Source organism: Labrus mixtus, chromosome 18, assembly GCF_963584025.1.
Source record: "Labrus mixtus chromosome 18, fLabMix1.1, whole genome shotgun sequence".
NCBI classification, from domain to species: Eukaryota; Metazoa; Chordata; class Actinopteri; order Labriformes; family Labridae; genus Labrus; species Labrus mixtus.
The window spans coordinates 21,031,417-21,055,991 of record NC_083629.1 but is presented as its reverse complement, the minus strand read 5'-3'; the positions used below and the strand labels follow the sequence as shown (position 1 = coordinate 21,055,991).

Sequence of the window (24,575 nt, the reverse complement as noted above, 5' to 3'; positions counted from 1 at the left end):
TGTCACATGTATCTCTCCTGTTATTGCATATGATAACAAAGGGTAATTTTAGCTGTGAAATCCCTCTGACACGGCTGGCATAATGAGAGAAAAAGCACGGAGATAAAAGTGAAGAATGTCATCCTTGTTCCTTTAACTCTCTGGAATTTTCTTTCCAATTTTCCCTCCGTTTCTCTCTCTCTCTCTCTCTCTCTCCCTCTCTCCTCGTCACATGTCATTCCCTCCTTCAGGCTGTGCTCATTAGCCCTTTGGCCCGCTCTAAACAGGTGGGGCATGTTTGGCACAGCCCTCCGACATGCAGTCAGGCTTAATTGGGCTTGCAGGACCCCTCACCCATACACACATGCATACATCGCTCATATGCGCCCCCTCCCTTCCCTTCCCTTCCCTTCCCTTCACACTTTTCCCTCCATTCTTAAAGAGCCAATTGTACCCCCTTCCTATTCCCCAGGGTGAGGTTATGATTCCCGGGCTGGAGAGCGTAAATCCAGCCTCGGGCCTGACTCCGGGCCTCCATAGCCGTCCCCTCGCCTCCCCCCCCCCTTTTTTTTTTCCATTCTCTGTCAAAAGATAATCACCAACACCACCCATTGGAACCCCATTCATATGCAGACCTGCAAACGTCCCGAGGATGTTCTAGCCGCTCCCCATCGCTCCTCTCTACTTCCTCAAACGCTCTCACTCCCAACTACCAAAATACGACAATCTAGGCACAAATGAAAAACAAGAACATTCCAGTTTGACTTTCTACATACAGCTTGCAGACACTTTTTTTTTTTTTTGACATTGTTTGACTTTTGGACATGGCAGCTAAAATAAAAACCTGCTTCTTATTGCAAACAGTTAGGCGTTAAACTACTCGGTCAGGTTTCAGAACACACCAGCGTCTGGGTTTGAATAATGACAAAAAAAAATGCTTGTTATGTTAACAGAAGTTAAGTTTTAAATAAATCAACATTCTTCTATTTGTCCCCCCTCTCTCTCCCCCCCCCCCACCCATCTATCGTCCCAAATGTTACCTGACTTTTGACTCGACATCAGAACAAGAAAGCTAAAAAGGAAACGCGCCGGAAATGACGCTCAAGGGTTTACCTTTAAATTTTGACCCAATGGGCCACCGTCCAAGCGTCATTATATTTGACAACTTGAAAGAAATAACAAGCTGATCCTTCTCCAGCTTCTTCTTCTACTTCTTCTTTTTTTACTCTCCCTTTGGCTCATCTCCATCTGCTCTCTTTGTTCCTCTTCTCTTTGTGAACGTGTTGTTTGGAGAATTATTTTTTTTTAACCTGCCTTGGGGATTTTTCCCCCCCCCCCCACTCTCTCTCCTTATTCCACCCTATTGCTTTTACTTTCAAGGATACCCAGAGACTCAGAGCTATCCTCATGTGACTCTGCTGTTTTTTTGTTTTTTTTGTTTGTTCCTGTCTGTGTGTGTGTGTCTGTGAAGAGAAAGCATCCCTGAACCTGTCTGTGTGTAATTACAGCCAAATAACCCGATTCCTATTTTTCCTTTTCTTGGTGGCACTATCTTGAAAAGGTGTTTATAGCCTCTCTTTCACACACACACACACACACACACACACACACACACACACACACACACACACACACACACACACACACAGGCATATACTGTAAAACACTTCTGGCGCAGATATCTCAGTATCCTGTTTATTCACACAAACAAATGCCTCCTTTTTTTTATGCACACTCATACAGCTGTAGCACCGGAGCAAAGAGGCAAGAGCACAGTGTGGATGTGTGTGTGTTTTTATCCCAGTGTGTGTGTGTGTGTGTGGGGGGGGGGGGTTGCAGTGGGCAGGTGGGGAGGTTTGAATGTTAACTGCCTTATCACTCCAATTTCACACTCTCGCCTCCAGTCACACACACACAAACACAATGCACAGGCACAGAAACACCCTGTTGCCTGCAGTCCCGTATGTGACGACTGATTAACGGGGGGAAAGGGGGGTCACACACACTCACACAATCGCACACACTCACACACACACTAATCCCAGCCAGAGGGGAGGTTTTTATGTGTGCCGAGTGTGTTAATGAGTGTGTGTGTGCCTCTGTAATGGGGCCACCTGTCTGCTCATTAGCCTCGTTAGCCAGCCTTTTAATTGGCCCCCAAATTCTGCATCGCGTCTCCTCCTTTTTCTTCTTCTCCGTCTTCCCCTCCTCCTCCTCCTCCTCCTCCTCCTCCTCCTCTCTCACACGGGGCCTCTCTTGGTGATTTTCTCCTCATCGTGTTAAGTGAACTATTGGGACATATCAATAATCTGACATCATCATACAGCGAGGATTATGTCATACAGTGCAGGTGTGTGTGTGTGTGTGTGTGTGTGTGTGTGTGTGTGTGTGTGGAGGGATTGGGTGTGGTAATGGGAGTGCAGCATGTCCATATGTCAGTGTAACAAAATGATTGCTTTGACCTCAGTGTGTGCAGCCGTATGAATATGAAGCTGGGTGGAGCGGTGAGTTTGAGCATGCACACACTCTGGCCATCAAGTTGATTTGTGTTACCCTGAACGACCTGAAGCCCCTTTATCCCCCCCCCCCCCCCCCCCCCCGCTGCTCACGTCCCCTCTCCTTCATAATGAAAACGGACTCTGAATACCGTTGTTTTTTCTCACTAGAGTTCACACTTTTAATCCCAATTATTCGTCTCAGCGACAGGAAACTGCAGCAGATTGTTTCATAGATTCACTTCCAGTATTTTCAGTGTACTATTTCTCAAAGTTGCTGAAAGTCCTTTTTTTTTTTTGTTTTACACCCACCAGTCTTCACACGCTTGCTGCGGCCCTTATGTGCAGGAAGTCATTAAGAAACCACTACTTTTTAGGATGAAGCTCCAACACGACAGAAAACTCAACAAAAGCCTCTGTAGTGATTTGTTGTGATTCTGGCAGAAGACAAAGTGAGATTTTCTGCTCTCTCTAGTTGAGCTAATTCGGTCGACCTTGAAAGGTGTTACCATTGTTTGTGGTGAAACGATGGGCGTCAGATACAAAAAAAAAGTGTTGAGGATTCAGAGTACAAAGCTGCAGTGATAAATAGATTCACTGTTCAGTTGTTTCCTAGTAAATTGATAACCAGTCAGTGCTGCTGGTGGCGCAGTGGTTAGTGTGCACGCCCCACGTACGGAGGATGTGGCCCTCCAAGTGGGCGACCTCAGGTGGCTCCTTCCCTCAATGTCATTCCTTCACTTTCTCTCTCTCTCCCTGATTTCCCCGACTGTGTCCACTGTCCTATCGCTCCGATAAAAGCACAAGAACGCTTTTTTTTCTCCTCCCATTTTAATGTCCAAAATGTGATCAGTCATCAACACAATCTGCAGCTCGACCAACACCGTTAATGTTCATTTTTAACCCCAGATAATATTTTATCCAGGAAGGATTATTCTCCAATCCAGCAAATGAAATGTTTTGAGACTTTGCCAACAATGACTCGTTGCTTTCAGAATGTTTCCCGCTATGAATGCCATTGTGTGGTCTCTCATTTAAACTGTATTCCTCTTGGGGTCGCTTGAGGCTGAGTGGTTAGTTTACACGCATCATGTACGGAGGCTGTAGTCCTCGAAGCACACTGCCGGGTTCAAGTCTGACCTGTGGCTCCTTTCCCCCCCATGTCATTCCCCACTCTCTCTCTCTCTGATTTCTGACTCTCTCCACTGTCTTATCTCTCCGATGAAGGCACAAAAAGCCCCCTAAATAAAAAACAACTTGGCAGTTATGCCTCATTTAATCAGATCACCAAACCCTATCAGTCATACTTTACTTAAAATTGTGAAACATGAAAAACGATCTGTGGTTTCTTGTGCAACTCTCTTCTTCCTCCACCCATCGCCTTCTCACCAAATCCATCTTTACCGCCCCCCCTCCCTCCCTCTCTCTCTCTCTCTCTCTCTCTCCGCCTGTCAGACAGCACTCTGGGCTGTTGCCAGTCAAGTTACATGAGAGAACAGGCGGCAGAACATTCCTGCTGAACATAGTTTTGCACTCAGGGGATTCCCTCCCATGTCTCTCTCTCTCTCTCCCCCCCCCCCCTTTCTCTTTGTGTCCATTCCTGTAACTGTAACGTCCGACTCCAGGCCTCCCGGCTACACTTCCATCTGAACCATTCTCCCCCACCCCCCCCTTGTTTGCTCCTTTTTTCTCCGTCGGGTCAGCGCAGAAAGGATGTGGCGTTTCTGTGCTCGAGTGCAGTGGTCCGTGCATTATTTTTTGCACTCATGGCATACGCTACATTTTCACACGCTCCTTCGGTCACGGTCGCACGGCAACTCTCACTGGCACTGCAAACTTGCTGTTTTTTTTTAGTTTTTTTTTTTTAGTGAGAAACACCTTGCATGCGGCGAGACACTCGTTCGAGTACTTTAACAGTGACTGCAGGAGCTGTGAAACAATCTCGGTGTTGGACCAGCAATCATTGAGTGCATTGGACAATCCATCAGCCTGTACACATCCACCTTGAAACAGGCTCCTTTATTAGTTACAACCATGGTGACAGAGACACATAGGCATGTTCCTGTTTCAGCTTCTTGAAAGTGAGAAACTGATGATTTTCTTCTCGGCAATTTCACACTTTGTTGTTGAGACATGCTACACACACACACACACACACACACACACACATGCACAAACAGGATCCTGTCAACATGCATTAATGAAGAAAAGTCGAGCGCTCCTGAGCTGGTGGGGATTCCTTCAGTGCCTTGCTCAAGGGCAAAATCTGCTTAGAAACTGAACTGGCACCTCTCCAGCTACCGCACCAATTTCCAGACGTGGTCCGCACCGGGACTTGAACCGGCTACCCTCCTCCCAAGTTCCCAACCCAAGTCCCGACTGAGTCAGACTGAGCGCCTGCCCCTGAAGGCATCAGGTTGAGCTTGAAGAATTTATAGATGTTTAAAAAAAAAAAAAAAAAAAAATGTAGTCTTGGTTGTTTCATAGACCACACAATCAGTGATTTCAGCTCAATCGATGAAACGCTTTGTTGCAGCCAGAGCGTCGTTGCGGTCTGTTAAGCAGGACTCCTGTGATAAAGTGCAAAGATCATCATCAGTGCAGAGTTTATACACATGTAAGTCTTGTAATAGTCTGTAGAAATTCTTAAAAATACTTATTTTATAATAAGAAGTCTTTTAAAAAAAAAAGACAGACGTTCACATTTGCAACCAGGAAATATCTTCTTGATGAATCACTTTAACTGTTATCTTCTATCAAAAGAGCTGTAACGCCCTCTCAACAGAATCTGTAACTATTTGAATGATTTATTGATTGCCGTTGTCGTCGTGAAAAAAAAAAAAGGGACTAAACATCACTCCTCTGCATTCTGGTTGAAGCTCTTCCCTGTGAGCACTGTTCCTGATTTCGCTCCATGATGAAGTCTAGAGTTGGCCTACTTGTCCCGGTCCCTCCGCTCGGCCACATCAGCACACAGAATATCAAATTGCATCGAAAAAAAAAAAAAAAAAAAAAGAGAACGGAGCCAGGATGTTATGATATAGAGAAAATATGAACAACTGCAGGGGGAAATATTCAGAAACCATAAGTTCTTGGCACAATCCGATTTTTTTTTTTTCTTCTCTTTTGTGCTTATGGAACAAAGAGTTTTCCACGTATTGAACCACAAAACCTCCTGGATGTCCGCTCGCTGTATCGTGACCCCTCAGTGTCCCCTCTTTCCCTCACCCTCCCTTGCTCTTTCTTTTCTTTGTTTGTCTCTTGTACGTCTGCTGTGTTTAAACTCCAAACTACCAAGGCTAGCTGTCTGAGTCCTGAGGCTGTTATTGATCGACTAATAAAAAGAGAGAGAGAGAGAGAGAGAGACGGAGAGGTGGTGCAGGGAACGAGAGTGAGCCAGGGGAAGGCAGGGAAGACTCCTCGAGAGCTCGTCTGATCCAGAGGGTCGATGTGTGTCCGTTTCAGTGCGTCATGATTGGGGCGGACATAATGACAAACAATCAGAGGAGTGGGAGGGGAGGGCAAGGGGCTAACGGTTTAAGTTCAGTCATTAGGGGTCAGAACTGATTTAATGCAGTAAAAAGAAAAAAAAAACAGGATGGAGAGACGGGGCATTTTTTGACTGTTTTATCGTCTCGCGCTGGAGGCCGATTGCGTCTCCAACCCGACAAATGTGAAATCTCTGTGTGTGTGTGTGTGTGTGTGTGTGTGTGTGTGTGTGTGTGTGTGTGTGTGTGTGTGTGTGTGTGTGTGTGTGTGTGTGTGTGTGTGTGTGTGTGTGTGTGTGTGTGTGTGTGTGTGTGTGTGTGTGTGTGTGTGTGTGTGTGTGTGTGTGTGTGTGTGTGTGTGTGTGTGTGTGTGTGTGTTCAAGTATCTGAGCGATGCTGTGTATTACAGTAAAAAAAAAGGGAACAGGAAAGACTCTAGGGAAGTCTATTCAGTTTCAGGTCCTGACATGTCGCTCCTCACTCTCACTTCTCTAAACACACACACACACACACACACATTCAGAAATTATGCACACGCACACTTCTTTTTCACGGTTGATATCATCTGAATTTACAGCCAGCTAATTTCATGGGACCCTTCCTCTGAATAAACAGGGAGTGGAGACGCACAGAGCAGTGTGTCCCGCTCTTTCTCTGCAAAGTTAAGCCAAACTGACACACACACACACACACACACACACACACACACACACACACACACACACACACACACACACACACACACACACACACACACACACACACACTCAAGGCCCTTTCACATATTAACCCCCTGACATTATCTTGAAATTCCCAGACATTCAGTCCCTGATGCTTTCCCAGATTGCCTTCTTTACCCATTCAGCAGGAGATCGTCTGTTTTTTACTTTGCTCACAACTCCAAACACTCCTTTTTGGTTTTGCATCGTGTGGAAGTAAATGTTTCTTTGTCTCCAAAACACAAATGCAGAACAAAAAAACCCAGAGGAAAACAAGTTTTAGACGATTTTAGGAAACTTCAGGATCAACGTGAAAACCATCAGCGCTCTGCTCACAGATTATCGCCTGCTTGGTTCGTGAATCAGATCATCCGCACGTGTGCTGACTTCATGTGTTAAGAGGCTGGCAGGAAAAAGTCCGGATAAAGGTTGGGGGAGATCAGATTTAGCCATCCACGCTCACAACCGCACCCAGGCGACTGTCGGGTAGAGGTGAGGGGGAAAAAAAATCGATCGAGGTAAAAATCGAGATTCTTATCTTCTGAGATTTTAAATAGATTCACAACTTCCAATCAGCTACCCCCTGCTAAGTGCTAATGCTAGCTCCTTAACTCATCAAAATGCCAAATGGAGCAGCATGAAATCCAGCCAGTCTGACAGATGACTGCAGTAGATCCTGAACTATGTACTCATTCAAACACAGACTTTGAATCCTGAATCCAGAATCGTTTTGAATCGAAAATAGATTGTAAAATCTTGGAAACACTTGCCGTCTCTCATTACAGTTGTTGTTTGCATGCATTCTGTTGCTTTTGTTGTGAGCGCTGTGCGACCCGCGTTAGAAACACGGAAGCCATCAATAAAGCGTCATTATTTTTGGCAGCTCAAAAGCACATTTTCAGAAGCACTTCCCCTTTCCTGCTTCATATTCAGACTGAATTCCTTCGTCGTTTCACTTCATAAACAGCCTGACTTTATTTTTAGCTGGCGTCTTATTAGGAGGAGAGGAACTGTTTTTGTTTATCATGATAGACACGACTGAGAGAAGTGTTTCTGTCCCATCGATGTTGTATGCACTTGTCATGGACCAGCTGACATATAAGTCAAGTTTAGTATTTTGTCATTTTAAAGATATACAAGAACACAGTGGAATACATGATTGTTCCTTCACGAGGCTTCATGAGTCTTGTTTTTTTTTTTTTTGCCATTCTGGTTTGTCATAAATTTAGCTGTGAAGTATGCACACCGACTCGTCTTCACTCTCAGATGGATTAACCGTCAAACTGCACAACAGCTGCTCGGTGTGAATCGCTGAACAAATCAGACATGTGGGCGGCAATTCACAGATCTGCAGACTCCGTGTGCTGCAGTAAGGATTTTTTTTTAAGTTTCCTCCACTGCAGATCTACTTTCCGCTGCTCTCCGTCCCGTCTGTAGTGAAGCCCCAGGCGCCGGCGTCCTGATGCTTGCCGGAGGTCCATACCGTTGTGTCGACGGACGTGTTGGAAACGGTGCGGCCAGTCTAGAATCCAAAAGTAACATCAAGATTTATAAGAAGAAAAAGAAAAAAGCAGAAAGGCACCTGTATGCTTCATAAACAGCTCGCAGGATGTGTTGAGTTCAGCTGCAGTGTGGCTACATCACATGCTTCTCACGTAATACTTAACATGTGACGATTATACGTGCTTCTCATGATTCAACACAGATGTGGATCACAGGTTGGACTTATTCACTTTCAGTAATTACCGCATCCATGCCAAGATATCAATTAGAACCGTGAATAGAGTACACACCAAACTTTGACACCTACATGTAACTTCTTCTAAATGTACAGAGTAGATTAATAAGACTTTTTTAAACTTATTAATATCACAATCTCTCGATTTACAACTTTACTTAAGTAAAAGCTAAGCCTGTAAAAGACATTGTTGAAACATTTAGTGTAACCAACAGTCCAGACATGTTGATACCTGGGCCTTGTTTTCTTCCCCGCCTTTTCGCCTACACGCTTATATGCTGTTGGACTTCTGGGACAAAGCCCTGCGTGGGTTCTGTGCAGCACGTCGCTCAGAACGCCTAGACCAGTTTGTGGCTGATTTTCGGTGTCCACATGCACGAGTCCCCTACCTGAATTATCTGTGCTTTAGTCCAACTTTGAGAAATTCAACTTCATATGATTTCAGTCAGACTAACACGTTTATATTTATTTTAAAAGTCCAGTTTTAGTCGGACTAACACATTAGATCATCTGGTGTACTCGTGCTGAATCTCCGCCTTGTCAAAAATGTCAGCAACAACAAAAGTTTCTGTAGTGTCCTTTAATTCTCTTCCTCTGACACCTACCCCGCAGCAGCAGCAGCAGCTTCGGCCATTAAAAATACCCACAGAGAAATAATCAAGTCTTGTCAATAACGGTCTTGTTTGCTTTTGTAGGTCATATTGAGGCGTCGGTGTTAATGTCAGTCCGTTTCATAACCAGTGAGAATCTCCCCGCAGGAGCTTTAATCACTTCCCCTCAAAACAAACCGTTCTAAATTAAGTTTATGTCGATCAAAAAAAATTGACTTTTCGGTTAGTGAAGATGAAACAACAGGTCAAATGCAGGTTACGAGATGTAATTCATCACATTACCATAGAGGCAGTACATAAAGAAACACCAGCCTCAGATTTGATTCCAGTCTAGCGCTGGTTCCTGGTACCAGACCTGAGATCATAAAAGTGCAAACCAATGACGTATGAAATGCCCTTTCTTAGATTTCCCAGGCCACTTTTGAACGTTGACTTTCTCAGGTCTTCTCACTTCTGTGATTTTTTATTTTATTTTATTTTTTTCGCTCTTAAGCTGTTTGAGTTCACGTCCATTTTTAGAGGTGGGAATGAGCCGTGTTGTTCAGTGGATCTGGTTTCGACAAACATCCGTGCACTATTAATAAATCATGGCCGCTCTACGCAGTGGGATGCTGTTGGCGTCACTGTGCTTGTGTGTGTGTGTGTGTGTGTGTGTGTGTGTGTGTGCATGCGTAAATCACTCTATGAGCCATAACCTTATGTTTAAACAAGACTTCAGAAGTTTTTCCCTCACTCTCCTGAGAGAGAGAGAGAACGAGAAAAAAAATACTTTTTCATCTCTTGAGTGTTACACACACACACACACACACAGACACACACACACACACACAGACACACACACACACAGACACACACATACACACACACACACACACAGACACACACACAGACACACACACACACACACACAGACACACACACACACACACACACAGACACACACACACAGACACACACACACACAGACACACACACACAGACACACACACAGACACACACACACACACACACAGACACACACACACACACACACACACACAGACACACACACACACACACAGAGACACACACACACACAGACACACACACACACACACACACACACACACAGACACACACACACACACACACACACACACACACACACAGACACACACACACACACACCACCTCCTCCAGTGTTTCTTGTGCTTCTGTTGCTGCTTCCCTAAAAAAAAAAACACTTTCACTCTGCTTTCCTTAAATTGGCAGCCTTGGCATGTGAAATTGCAGACCTAACCCTAATTAATCGTTGTAACCTTTTAACAGCGCTGCATAAAACTCAACCGGTGCAACCGAAAGGCTTGAACCTATCCATTCCTCAGTTTGCGGTGGACCTGCCAGGGTGACACTTAAGGGTCTGTGGTTGTTGAGACTTTTAACAAAAAACAGCTTGCAACATTGTAATCAGGCTGACACTCATGCACAAGGAGGTGAGGGAAAAGTGATGGTTCGGAAAGGGAACAAGTGACTGGAAGAAGAAGAAAAAAAAAAAAGGAAAAGATTTAAACGGAACGAGAAGAGAGGTTAAAGAGAGAAGGTGGAGGTTGTAGACATGGTGATTTGTGACCCGCAGGAAGAAGAAAAAAAAACTCAAAGGGGCTCATTTTCCCCGAGCTCTGAGAGGCCATAACAGACGCAGGCGCTCGCTTGTGTGGCCGTGTGTTTCCTCTTGATAACGCTCAGGAAGCTCGCAATGCACTCACTCTGACTCTATAACAGAAATCAGTTTAAAGGGTCAAAACATGTTCATTTATTTTTTTTTTTTTTTGTCACAGAACCTGATTTTCTCGCTACTGTCGTTGCATAATTGTTGCGGAAAAATAGGTACGAAAAAAAAAACAAGCATTCACTGTGTTTGCTTTCGGTAATTGTGCTCTTGGCAAGGTGAGAAAGCCTCGCGGGTGTTTCATTCTCGCTTATTCACGTGCACGTGTTAACGTGCAGGTGTGCGCCAGAGACGGAGAGGATGTCGGCCTGTTGGAAAGTCAGCAGGACTCTTTTGAGTTAGGAGACGTACGTTTGACAGCGTGATGTGGTTTCCTTTGCTTCCAGACAGCTTGTAGACTTTATCCCTGCACTTAAATACAACCTCAGTCTGAATTCACTCACAGTGATAAGAGTTTTTAAAAAAGAAGGGAGATTTAAAAAAAAAGTCTCAATCCCACTGTGGGCCAGACAACAGCGTCATCACACCCCTCCCCCCCCGGCAAACGCTCGCTATTTATCATTATATATATCAGCCGTCTCTTCACGCGGGGATAATTCTCGCCGATAAGTGAACATGTTTGACACCTGATTAGTGCACTTTGGAGTGTGGTTTCGCGAGCTTGTTAGACACACACCTCCATGTGTCGCAGATAAGGAAATAAAGACATACAGGAGGAGATTTTATGAAGGGTGGGGAGGGTGGAGGGGAGGGGGTGAATCTCTCAAACACAGTCTGAAAGAGCTGCTGTTCCTCTCTGACTGCAAATTCCTGCCCTGAGCCGGAGGATGATGTGCTAAAAAAAAAAATGAAGTCGGTGAGAGATTGAGCGCCGGGTATTAGCTTTGAAGTTAATTTGACGAGTGCGAGAGAGCTTCAACTATGAGCTGCATCACCTGTGAAAAGAGAAAAAGCTAAAGAAAATACAAATCTGCTGTCGCCTCAGAGGCAGAGTGAATTCTGTGTGAGGGGCGTGTTTAAGTGAGTGGACTGTGGCTGCTTTACTTAGTAAGTAAACATCCATGTGTGTGTGTGTGTGTGTGTGTGTGTGTGTGTGTGTGTGTGTGTTTTTAAATGTGTGTGTGTGGGTTGAAACATCATTACCTGGGGATCTGAGTATACGGCCAGACATCATTAGGCTTTAAGGGGAGAAAATCTCAACGGCACCGGTTCTGCAGTCTGCCTGAACCCGGCAAACACGACAGGCAGGCACACCGTTTAAGATCATTTATTTGGGTTTTGCATGCATGCCTGTATTTGGGTGTGTGTGTGTGTGTGTGTGTTTACTTGCATGTTATTTATTTATTTTGCCTGGTAATATGCCTGAGCCTTCATTATAGCCAGAGCCATAACTTTGATAAATCACTTGGGCTCGGGGCCCTCACTGCTTTCACAGTATTAGAAAACTAATTGAAATTCTCTTCCGCCTCCTCCTCTTCCTCTCTCTCTCTCTCTCGTTCCTCTCGCCCTCTCTCTCTCTTTCTCTCGTTCTCTCTCTCTCTCTCTGTTTTTCATCCTTTCCCTCCTTCGTCTCTGGTGCTGGGGCCAAACGGCGCCTTGTGTTTTCAGCAGCATGGAAGCCAAAAGGGGGGAAATGTCATCACTGATTTAATAGGCATAGTCTCACTACTGGAACACACACACACACACACACACACATGCACACACACACAAACACACTCTGCACTCTGGGGAGTGTTAGGAATCCTGATAATGTCATCATAGGAATCTCCATAATGTACTCGGGTCTCCTGCAGGCTCCAGTTTGACTCCTCTTATCTCCTCTCCTCTGCGTTTGATTAGATCCGGGATGAGATTTTGGGTTTAGGTTGATAGGATTTACTGTTTAGATACTTGTTTCTATGACCATGATCCCCCCCCCCTCTCCTCTCCTCTCCCACATGCCCTAGGATTTAGGGTCTGTTTGGTTCGTTGCCTGGGATCTCCCAGCTGCCACTGGATTTAGGGTTTAGTCGTCTCATTGTCCGTGATTCCCCCTGCTGCTTCTAGATTTGATTCATTTGCAGGATCTCTCAGCGCTGCAGATAAACTCAGGGTGCGGTTGTTTTGTTGCGCAGCATCCCCCAGATTACGTGTTATTTATTTTACTTTTGGGGTCAGTTTGTTTTATTGCCCATGATCTGTTTGCCGGATTCAGACTAATATCGCTTTATTGTTCAGTGCCACCTCTCAGCTGTTGCAGGGTTTGAGACTCGGGCTGTTTTGTAGTCCAGGATCTCCCTGGTGCAGCTGGATTTCAGGGGGTTTTAGTCTCTTTTTTTAATATCCACAAACTGCTACTGTGACACTCGGGGCTTTGTGTCCACCCAGCAACCGCTCCTCTCTCTCTCTCTTTCTCTTTCTCTTTCTCTCTCTATCTTTCTCTCTCTCTCTCTTTCTCTTTCTCTCTCTATCTTTCTCTCTCTCTCTCGCTCTCTCTCTCTCTTTCTCTCTCTCTCTCTCTCTCTCTCTCTGTCTCTCTCTTTCTCTTTCTCTCTCTCGCTCTCTCTCTCTTACTCTCTCTCTCTTTCTTGCTCTCTCTCTCTCTTTCTCTCTTGCTCTCTTTCTCTTTCTTGCTCTCTCGCTCTCTCTCTCTCTTTCTATCTTTCTCTCCTGCTCTCTCTCTCTGTCTCTCTCTCTCTCTTTCTCTCTTTTTCTCTCTCTCTTTCTTGCTCTCTCTCTCTCTCTTGCTTTCTCTCTCTCTCTTTCTTGCTCTCTCTCTCTCTCTCTCCTGCTCTCTCTCTCTCTCTCTCTCCTGCTCTCTGTATCTCTCTCTCTCTCGCTCTCTCTCTCTCTTTCTCTCTCTCGCTCTCTGTCTCGCTCTTTCTCTCTCCTGCTCTCTCTCTCCTGCTCTCTCTCTCTCTCGCTCTCTCTCTCTCTCTCTCTCTCTTGCTCTCTCTCGCTCTCTCTCTCTTGCTCTCTCTCTCTCTCTCTCTCTCTCTCTCTCTCTCTCTCTTGCTCTCTCTCGCTCTCTCTCTCTTGCTCTCTCTCTCTCTCTCTCTCTTGCTCTCTCTCTCTCTCGCTCTCTCTCTCTCTCTCTCTCTCTTTCGCCGGGTGAAGCTTTGTATTGTGAAGCCAGAGATTTAGCGATGGAAGGCAGAGAGGCAGGTTGTTTATGTGAGGCGGTGATTTGGTGGAGTCCTGCTGTCAGCACACAAAATTCCCTCTGCAAACATTCCTCTAACGTGATGCAAGCCCGGGAGAGGAGGGTGGCGTGTGTATTTTTTTTTTTTTTTCAACCAGCAGTGTGTGTCTGTTGACAAATCCATACCCCCCCCCCCCCCCCCACCCTGCCCCAAACACACTGCAGGCACATAACCACACATAAACACAGGCATTGCATGTGTGTGCAGCTAACGAGGATGTGTTGATTGATTAGACTGCAGTAATTAGCCGGAGTGTGAAGGCCTGGAAAGGTTTCCGCTCTGGTGGGAGTGTCTCTTCTGAACTGTTCTATGCACCATTATGTTTCACACCACAGAAACAGTCCCATCCAGATCTCAGATACGGGATGAGTCATCTCTCAGAGGCAGACTTTGTGAGGCGCGTGGAGGGATGTGTGCTCTGTGTGTGTGTGTGTGTGTTTCAGACATAAGGATGTTTGCAGCGTGTGTTGCACAGTGAGATGTGCTTGTGCCAGCAGTTTCCCTTCCTGCACAGCATGGCCCGAACGCTGACCCGATCCTCTTTCTGACAAAACAACTCCTTCCCTTACCTCCTTCTTCCTCTTCTCTTCTTCTTTATTTGTAATTTAACTTCCCCCTTACGGCCCACATTTCTTCCGTGCATCGCACAGCTGCTTCTTTGTAAACGCAAATAATATGGAATTAAGTTCGGCAGCCACCTCCATCTGTAGCCCTCCTCCTGCTGAGTTCTATAGTAGATGTAGCGTGAAAAAGCTGCAGGAAAGCATTGTAAACAGTGCCACCACATGGGCGACTAAGGAACTGCACGTGATGCAGTGCTTTCAGGAGATTTAACCACCCCACTTTGATGCTGTTTAATTTGATCTGAAAGTTAAAAACTGACTCGCTCCCAAAGGACAAGATTGTTTTAACACATTAGCTTGTTTTTACATCTGCAACGTTCTGAGTTTCCTCATACTGGTGCAGTTTTTTCATGTAAATCTTTTTTTTTTCCTCGTCCACAGGAAGTTCTACTACATCACTCTGCTGAGGGACCCGGTGTCTCGATACCTCAGTGAGTGGCGGCATGTGCAGCGCGGAGCCACGTGGAAAACCTCCTTGCACATGTGCGACGGACGGACCCCGACGCCCGAGGAGCTGCCGTCCTGCTACGAGGGCTCCGACTGGTCGGGCTGCAACCTGCAGCAGTTCATGGACTGTCCCTACAACCTGGCCAACAACAGACAGGTACTGAGATCAAGCTGACAGCAGGAAGAAAACACAAAAAAACGGACGGAAACAGAGTTCTATAAGGAGAGTCAGTTTGAGCTTTGCCTTTTGGGCCACAACAATCCCCCCTCAGTCTACACATGTCTCAGATCGTCCTGTAGAAAGCATGTTTGTCTGACCTGTCAATAAGCAACACTCACAGCCAACACCTGTTTAAGAGTCACATGCAAAGCTACCAAGATCAACCACATAGAAGAGGGATTTTAGTTAGCTGCTTCTAGCTACTAATGTTAGCATTATGAGTCTCTTCTCTTCTTAACTGATCGGGGTTGTCACATCGAGTGGTTACAGTCCTCTGAACTGAAGGATGTTACAGAGTGGGCGTTCAATTTTTTTGCTCCCGGGCTTCTCTCGGGTCGTTTGTGCAAAAAAAATCTTAAAGGAGCAGTTTGTGATTCTGCACCACCTGACCACACTTCTGTCATTAATCCACGCCCACTCTGATTCACTAATACAGGGAAGGTGTGTTTTTAAAAAAAAATTATTTAGGAAAAATGAATAAATAAAAGAGGCCAGATTTCCCCTCTCGAAACAGACGCCGCAGATCGAAATGATCGTTAGAACGAGATCGTCAAAAAGGCACTCGCGGCGTATCTCTTACCTTGAGACGAGTTTTTTTAAACACACGGCACAAGAGGAGCTGCACACTTGTGAGCACGCACTCTCTCTCGCTCTCTCTCTCGCACATGTACACACCGTCAGAAGTTTGCCTGCTGGCAATAAACACCTCAGATTCACACCTTCTTTTCTCATGCTATCTCAGTCTCCCACCTAAACGTGTCGGCCGGCTTATCTCATCGGAGCCTCAGGCTGTTATTACTCCTGGTCCCATGACTTATAAATGTGAAAGCACACACAGACACACACACACACTGGAGGCATGCTGGTGGAACAGCAGGCTGAGATGAATCCAAATCAGTATGCAGTCACTTCTCCTGTAGTGTAACACAACAGCTCCAGAGTGCACTGAGCGACACAATGATCTCTCATTATAGAACAAACTTCTTCTGTAGTTCATGAAGTATCACAGAAGTTTTTCTCTAACCCTTTCCCCCCCCCCCTCTCTCTTCTCCTCTCCTCTCCTCTTCAGGTTCGCATGTTAGCCGACCTGAGCCTCGTCGGCTGCTACAACATGTCGACGGTTCCCGAGAAGAAGAGGGCCCAGCTCCTCCTGGAGTCGGCCAAGAAGAACCTACGAGACATGGCCTTTTTTGGTCTCACAGAGTACCAGAGGAAAACCCAGTTCCTGTTCGAGCGGACCTTCAGGTTGCGCTTCATCAGGCCTTTCATGCAGTACAACAGCACCCGGGCTGCGGGGGTGGACCTGGACAACGCTACGGTAAGGGCTAACGCTCTGTCCTCTTTTGTAGATTCAGTCAGGGAGGCAGGGACCAAAACATGTTTTATTACAATGACCGATTAAAGAAGACACGAGAGAAAGTCAATAACTAAACAGAACCACTCAAATGGATGCTCTACCTGAGCATTCAGCTGCATGTCATAGGTAGGTTTTTACTTTATTATTTAGTAGCAGACAGGTTCTAGCTATTGTAGGTTCACTTAAAGGCTTTATATGCGATTTTTTTTGATCCAGCAGATGTCGCCCTTGAGCACCAGCATGAAACCAAAACAACTCGCGTTGCATTGTTGTGTTAGCATGCTAATGCTAGCGATCTTTATTACGCTCGTATCTTCACACTGCATGTAAATTTACCTGAAATGAGCGTGATCTAGAAACACAGTTAAGCAGTGAGTACAGTATGTTATTCTTCTTTTCTCTAGTCACTCAATTAAACAACTTTTATACGCGAGGGGAGGAGTCAGCCGGCCGTCCCGACGATGTAAACAAACTGAAGATAGGACTCTGAAAACATCACAGACAGTGGGACTCGGGTGTTATCGATCAATCAATCAATTTTTATCAATCAAGTTTTTTATTTGTATAGCGTCAACTCATAACAAGTGTTATCTCGAAACACTTTACATAAAGCAGGTAAAAAGACCTTACTCATTGTTATGTTACAAAAAGCAGGTAAAAGACCTTACTTATTGTTATGTTACAAAAAGCAGGTAAAAAGACCTTACTTATTGCTATGTTACAAAAGAGCAGGTACAAGACCTTACTTATTGCTATATTACAAAGATCCGGCCTATCCATCATGAGCACTTTAGTAAAGCAGCAAAAGTTACAGTGGTAAGAAAAAACTGTCTTATTAAAAGGCAGAAATCTTCGGCCGGATCCCCGGCTCATGATGAAACAGCCTTCACAGGCCTAGACTGCACCGGGCTTGGAAAGTGTTACACCCATTGTAGACAGTCATGACTCACAGAGTTATTTTCAGAGGATATACTTGATTTCTATTATATTTAAGTGTGAAAAATCACATATTAAGCCTTTAATGGATCAGGGTTCATTTCTGTACCTAAGGCTGTCTGTTGTCATAACTGTAGTGAGTATGATGTCTGTCAGAATGGATGGAGGAAAAATGTCTTATTTACCCTTCTATTTGTTTTTCTACCAACATCTCTTTTAGACAGAGACGCAACAGAAGTCACTCCTTCAGTTACAGAGAGGAAAAATAAAATAAATCTGTCAGAAGACTTGAACAATAATCTCGGAGAAGTAGTTGACAGATGAGAAGCCGAGTGTAAACACAGCGGTCTATTATTGTCGTGAAATGAGTTGGGAGGACTGTCGCCGTTTAAAACCCAGACGAACAGCTGCTTCAAACGTGTTCTTCACACTTTGATTGGTCCAGTGTGCTGCTTCTTGGGCTCAATTTTCCCAGCGCAAAAAAAAAAAAAAAAACATTTCCTCCAGTACGCAGCAACGACTGGTGATTTATACATCAAAACCAGTCGGCAGGAGAGGAAATACAATATGCCCCGCTGAGAGAGGGATGGGGGGGGAAAGTTTGGTGGATGGTTATTATCACAAAAAAATAGAAAATGTCATGTTTTAAAGGTTTGCCGAGGGAAGGGAGGGAGGGAGGCTGTGCGTGGCATTTTCAGAAAAATTTGAAATAAGCTTTCGAAATGAAATACTTCCAAAGGCAACGTATGAAAATGTTACCTCATTTAATAACTTTAAAAAAAAAAAGTCATTTAATTACAGCGGGAGATGAGAGGAAGAGAAAGCCGCGCACTCTCCTGCAAAGCTGCAGAAAATCTGCTCACGGCTTTGGGTTTGTCGTTTCTGATTGAAACTACTTGCTTAGTTTTACGACGACTGTTTCTCTGATTCTTAAAGACTTTGTATCTTTGATGACTTGAGCTCAACGCAGTCTTCCTGGCTTTGTGTTCTGGTGTGTGTGTGTCCCACTCCCCCCCCCCCCCCCCACTCACATTGCAGCCGATCAAACGTTTTTTCCAATTCTCTACCACTGATGCAGCATGTCGCTTCCCTCTGTTGTTGCACAAGTCGCCCACAGATTCTATCCGGCACGCCATCACAGATTTCAAAGGGATTCTCTTAATTAAACACAAATTCCCCCCCCCCCCCCCCCTCCATGTGAAATTCACACACAGCAGATGATACACACCAGTACAGACAGCGGCATCGCACAACCAAGCATCAAACACATTTCTGTTATCTTGCGCCACATATTGCCGACTCGGCTCTTTCTGTCTTTGTTCTCGTTCCGTGGAAAAAAAAAAGTCTTAAAGTCTTTGTACTCATTTCTTGTAATAGAGCAGTTTCACGTCCCTCCGCAATAGTTCCAGATGACAGAAAGTTCCTGCTCTCGCTGTAATAATACTACCCAAGGCAGCTTCCAGGTAGGCTTTGGAAGGTGTTTTTGGTCCTGGGGATTCCCCGTCCCTGGTAGGAACTTCCTAGTAGGGAGCTCACCTGAGAACTTCACGCCTTCAAAAGCTTTTTCTGTTTGTTTGTTTGTTTACATATACAAACAATAGGAACATTCAGACGACGTTAGCGAGCCGACAGTGATGGATGCTGATGTCCAACACGTGTTTCTCAGTTCTGATTCACAAGTTTCATAATTGAAATCAAAGTTGGTAAGAAGATGCGGAGAGTAGTTACTCTGAAGCAGGCTGAGCTGTGATTTTGGGAGGCGGAGCCTGTCCAGCCTGCTTTGCCCCTCGAGCTCCCATTGGATTCTCCATCCAGTTAATGCGGTTGAGTGAATGACGTCAGCACATCTTCTTCATGACATCGCACTTCAGGGCCTCCCTAGGTTCCAGTAAAAAAAAAAAAAAAAAAAAATGTGGTTAATAAAATTTAGACTGAAAGTCAACTTCAAGATCTAAAAAGAGTTGTTTTTTTACGCTCTCTTCACATCTCACATGCGACTACTGGGCTTTCTGGATATTCCTTCATAGTTATTTGTTTAATCTGCTCAAAAATTACGGTTACACAGCAGTATTTTCAAAGAACAAAACATGAAAATGGTGAATTTCAGGCTGCTGTGATGTTTTTATCCTGTTCATCGTCCTGGGAAATTAGTCCCTTAGTTTAGATCTGCAACTATTTTTATCACAGACGGCTTTAACTTAGTCTGTCAGCTATTTTCATACTGTCTTTCTCCTGTCGCTCACCTCGTCTCCTCCGTTCTAACTTGCACATGTTTCCCTGCGTCCTCCTGCTCAGGTCCAGCGCATCGAGGAGCTGAACGAGCTCGACATGGAGCTCTACGACTACGCCCGGGACCTGTTCCAGCAGCGCTACCAGTACACCCGGCAGCAGGAGAGGCGGCAGCAGCGCATCAAGAACCACATGCTCCAGAGCCACCAGGGCCTGGGCCTGGGCGTCAACCTGTGGCCCTCGCACAGCCGGCAGAGCGCCGTGTCGACGCTGGAGGACGGGGACGGGGAGAGGGAGGAGCGGGAGGAGGGCGAGGAGGGAGGGAGAACGGAGGAGGCGGGCAGCAGACTCCCCACAGAGGACTACATGAACCAGATCATCAACCGCTGGTAGCAGCAGAACGAGAGCAAACACACGGACATGCACATGTAATGTGAAACACACACGTACACACCCATACAGAGAGAGTGAGGCCTGCTTCAAACACTTTACTGACTGATAAGCAGACTTTACTGAGTATTGGGCCGCGGGAATGAGAGGCCAAGTGGTTGCTATGTAGACCTGGGCATGGTCAAATGCATCAGCTAACATAATTGGGGGTTTGCCCAGTTGTTATCAGCACCCGCTTTCCCTCCCCCCGCCCCTCCCGCTCCTCCTCTGAGTTTCTCCCGATCTCTGATCATCCTCACAGACCGAGAAGAGAAGAGGAGATTTTTAAGAGTTGCTGAAAAACGTATACTTCACCCATCTCTCTCCCCCCCCCAGCTCCTCCCCTTCTCCTGTATTCCGTCGTCTCTGTGGCCTAATATGGAGCATGAGAAAAATTTAAAAATCAAAGTCTGTGAATTCCCAAACTTAACTTTTGCCGAAAAAAGGACCGGTCTACTTCCTGGATGCTCTTAAAAAAAAAGTATGCCGACGGCTTAGCTGAACAAAGACAAAAGTGGGAGTCAAAGAAAGACTGATCCTGAATGAGAGGAAAAAACTAATTGGACTGAGATGTGTAATAAAGCTTTCTGCTTAAAAAAAAAAAAAAAAAAAAAAAAAGAAATCAGCCATTTCACCCATAGACACGCTTTGGTCATGAAATACTGACCGTGTCATTCTCATGATATGATTTTTATTTTTTTGTTTGTGCTTCTTTTTTTTTTTTTTGAAAGCAGAATTGTAATAACACTGAGACCAATATTGCTGCCTAAAAGAAAGTGATTCCTTTTAATTTCTTTGTTTTTATTGGTTTTTATAAGTCAAAGCTGGTGGGTGGGATTGACGTACAGTGGACCATAGCCATTACTGAAGCCTTGCATCTGTTTCTTTTTTTAAATTTTTTTGGGTGGGGGTTAAGTGACTTGTTTCTCTGTTTAAGGTTTCCAAAGCTCCTGTCGCTCATTATTCCTCCGTTGGTCACATTTTGTTTCTTTCTGTGCGTCTCAGTCCTGCTGAGAATAACAGCCAATTAGGGAGCAGTATCACCACAGAGGTGTGAAGAAAGGCAGCGAGAGGAGTTAGTCTGCTGCAGGTAGTTGCCAGGAGCCATGCTGTGTGTGTGTGTGTGTGTGTGTGTGTGTGTGTGTGTGTGTGTGTGTGTGTGTGTGTGTGTGTGTGTGTGTGTGTGTGTGTGTGTGTGTGTGTGTGTGTGTGTGTGTGTGTGTGTGTGTGTGTGTGTGTGTGTGTGTGTGTGTGTGTGTGTGTGTGTGTGTGTGTGTGTGTGTGTGTGTGTGTGTGTGTGTGTGTGTGTGTGTGTGTGTGTGTGTGTGTGTGTGTGTGTGTGTGTGTGTGTGTGTGTGTGTGTGTGTGTGTGTGTGTGTGTGTGTGTGGGTGTGGTGTGGTGTGGTGTGTGTGTGTGTGTGAGTGAGCGGCAGGCGCTTCAGAAGCCTTAACTTAGGAAAAACTGCTCGAAAAAGGAGTCATTGAACTCTTGCGGTCACCATGGCAGTGCGGGCCCCTTAATGCAGCGGGCGGTCTTTTCAGTCATCTGGGTATTTTGATCTTCTTCTCTTCGTCCTGACCGAGAGCTGCGTTGCAAAAGTGGTGGTGGTCACACAAACAAGCCTCCCCTCCCCTCCCCTCCCCTCCCCATCTGCTCAAAGTGCCCCGCACTGCAGCGGTGGTGACCTGCAGTTCATTGATGGACGCGGACCCCGAAGACCGCTCGGGGCGAGGTAGCAGTGCCTCTATGTACTGGGATCATAGCTAACATAATTATTGCCAGATATTACAATATACACGGTAATTTCTCTGACTACTTGTGTGTCTGCGTGGATGATTGTGTGTGTGTAAATAGTATTTACAGTATGCCTTTGATTGGCGTATGTGTATGCCTTTGTAAATAGTATGCCTGACTGAGAGAGAGAGAGAGAGAGAGAGGGGTTTTTTTTTGTGAATGACTGGTTCCATGACCAAGATTTTCTCACTATTTTATTTTTTTTAGTGGCCAACTAAACCCCTCCCACAGCATGTCACAGCAGTGTGACCATCACAGTGATGCAAACTAATAATAGTCCCCTCTGAAATGTTCCTTTACCTTTTTTTTTTTTTTTTTAAATTCTCTCCTCCTTTCTCTCGTCTCCTTCCCGTGGACATATGAGGACGGTGTAGATATAACCGCCTGGACTCTAATTTATGTATCAAAGACATCTGCAGGTGACACAACTTGACCCTCGAGCAGGGGTTGGGTTACACCATGTCCCGGTGGAGAATTTTGTGCCTTTGAGCCACAAGGTCGCAGAATTTGTTATGACACCGGCAAAATGTTAGGATTCATTTTAATGCTGAAAAATGACCATCTCTCTTTTTGATTAGCAAACAGCTGAATAGAAACACTCGTTCAGCCTCGACTAGGTTAACACAGCAAACATTGTTATTCCCCACTTGTTCAATATTCTGTGATTCGGACGCACAGAATTCTTAATATATCAAAACATCGTGTTTTTTTAATGCTGTTCTAATCTTGTTGATGCTTGTACCTTCAAAGGAAACAGTTGTAATCTCTCAGGTGTCAGGCTCTCTGGCTGGAAAGATAAAATGTTTGCCCCGGGAAAGTGTAACATTTTAACCAAATACTCCTACCGATTAATTCCGGCTTCTGGTTAGACCTGAGCAGTCTGTTCCAGCGTGGAGGAAGTCTGTGGAAGTATTGGTTTAAACATGAGTTTCATTCAACGTAAACGTTCATCAAAATGGGTAGAAAAAAACTTTTGGACACAATCTGCTTATGAAAAACACGATGTTTAGACGTCCCCCCCCCCCCCCCCCCCCGAGGATGACACTTTGTGATAAACCTCCAGATGAGACGCAGAGCGCTGAGGTCTCTGATGCTGCAGATTTTTAAATCAACCTGTGTCCAATCATTTTTAATTCTGTCATGCCTAAAATGAGACTTTTACAGTGTCTGTACTCATAGTAGATCGTTTTTTTAATATTATATTGATGAGTTTAAGGGGCTCCTCTACTCTGCAGAATCTGGCCGATAACTTAGCGTTACATTCAGGAGAATCCACTTTTAACCTTTTAACATAAGGTTAACATATAATATCCGTATCAGGACTCTTAGCGTTCAAAACAAAGTGGCTTGTGAAACACAAAATGCGCCGCCCCTTCTTGTCTCGATCACTCGGCTATATGAAATCATTTCCAGATAACGTAGGCGCGGCACATGTTTGAGTTTCAGCCGGCTAGGACCGTAAATGTGAAGAGATGAGGATCAAAACAGGATTTGTGATATCAAACCTCTACATGAAAGTAGAGAGGGGAAATAGAAATGTCACAAGCAAGATCTAATCTAAGTGAATGTAGTCCAGTTCTGATGTCATCCCGGGTGCGGTGGGGAGGATGCACGCACGCCTCCTTTTGTGTAATGAAATCAAATGTTTGACGTTAACAATTGATTTATCGTCAAACGTAAAGGGGGGGAAAATAAATAATTTAGCCACCCACCAGCCGTCCCTGTTAAATTTCCACTGATCACCCTGGATCCTCCCGTGTCGCTCTTCTTTTTTTTTTTTTTTTTGATCGGCTCCTTTTCAAATCAGGGATGAGTCATGAAGGGAAGGAGATGAGAGAACAAGGAGGGGATGATGAAAGGTATTGGGATGCATCCAGAGTCAGTATGCTGCTTTTTGTGTAGCCTTCAAAGTAAAGCGAAATGGATATAGGAAGAGAGATCTCCCCTATTTTTTTTTCATATTAACTTCCCCTTCATTGTGTTTTGAAACTGGAGGCTCTAAAACGCTGCAGCCTCCAGGCGTTTTGCCCACAACCTTTTTTTTTTTTTAATTTGTATTTTTTTGTTCCAAAGTCAGACGTAGAGCGTGTTTGGGCTCCAAACCAATATCTGTTTTAATACTAAACTGATTCTCTACCTTGGGGAGTGTTTTTTTTTTTTTCTTTTTCTATTTTCAGCGTTCCAGTTTCAGTCCTCAGAAGGGATTGCTGCGTGTGGAAGAAAGAAAGAGGAAAAAAAAAAAAAAAAAAAACTCCTTTCACTGAAATGATTCCAGGAATTAATGCTGTAAAAGCTATACTCAAATGTTTTCTGTCTCATCACCATGTATATCTGATGTCTTAACAACGTTTCCTTTGTGATAATGAATCAGCCCAGGTGTCTCTAACATCAACTTTGTTTTTATTTTTTTAAAAGATGTGTTAAAAAGAGTGTGATAGAGACTTATTTGTTTTTGTGGATTGGTTGGAAGGGGGGGGGGATGGGCAGTCTGTCTCTGGCTCCTTCTGTATGCATCAACCTTGGTTTGTTTCATATGATCGCAAAAATGAATCATCAAGCCACCAATTAAAATATTTCACTTTTACAGACCTGGCTGTGTCGTGGTTGTCACTGCAT

General features: G+C 44.9%; 1 protein-coding gene across 1 annotated transcript in view; it reads left to right on the top strand.

Moving 5' to 3' along the window:
• hs6st1a (heparan sulfate 6-O-sulfotransferase 1a) overlaps positions 1–20,954 on the top strand; it is a 56,381-nt gene extending 35,427 nt beyond the window's left edge. The window contains exons 2-4 of the mRNA XM_061062697.1: positions 14,928–15,150; positions 16,283–16,531; positions 19,802–20,954. Of these exons, the coding sequence (XP_060918680.1) occupies positions 14,928–15,150; positions 16,283–16,531; positions 19,802–20,128 (799 nt within the window). The 3' untranslated portion in view covers positions 20,129–20,954. The remainder of the gene's footprint in view (positions 1–14,927; positions 15,151–16,282; positions 16,532–19,801) is intronic.
• Positions 20,955–24,575: the final 3,621 nt, after the last annotated feature.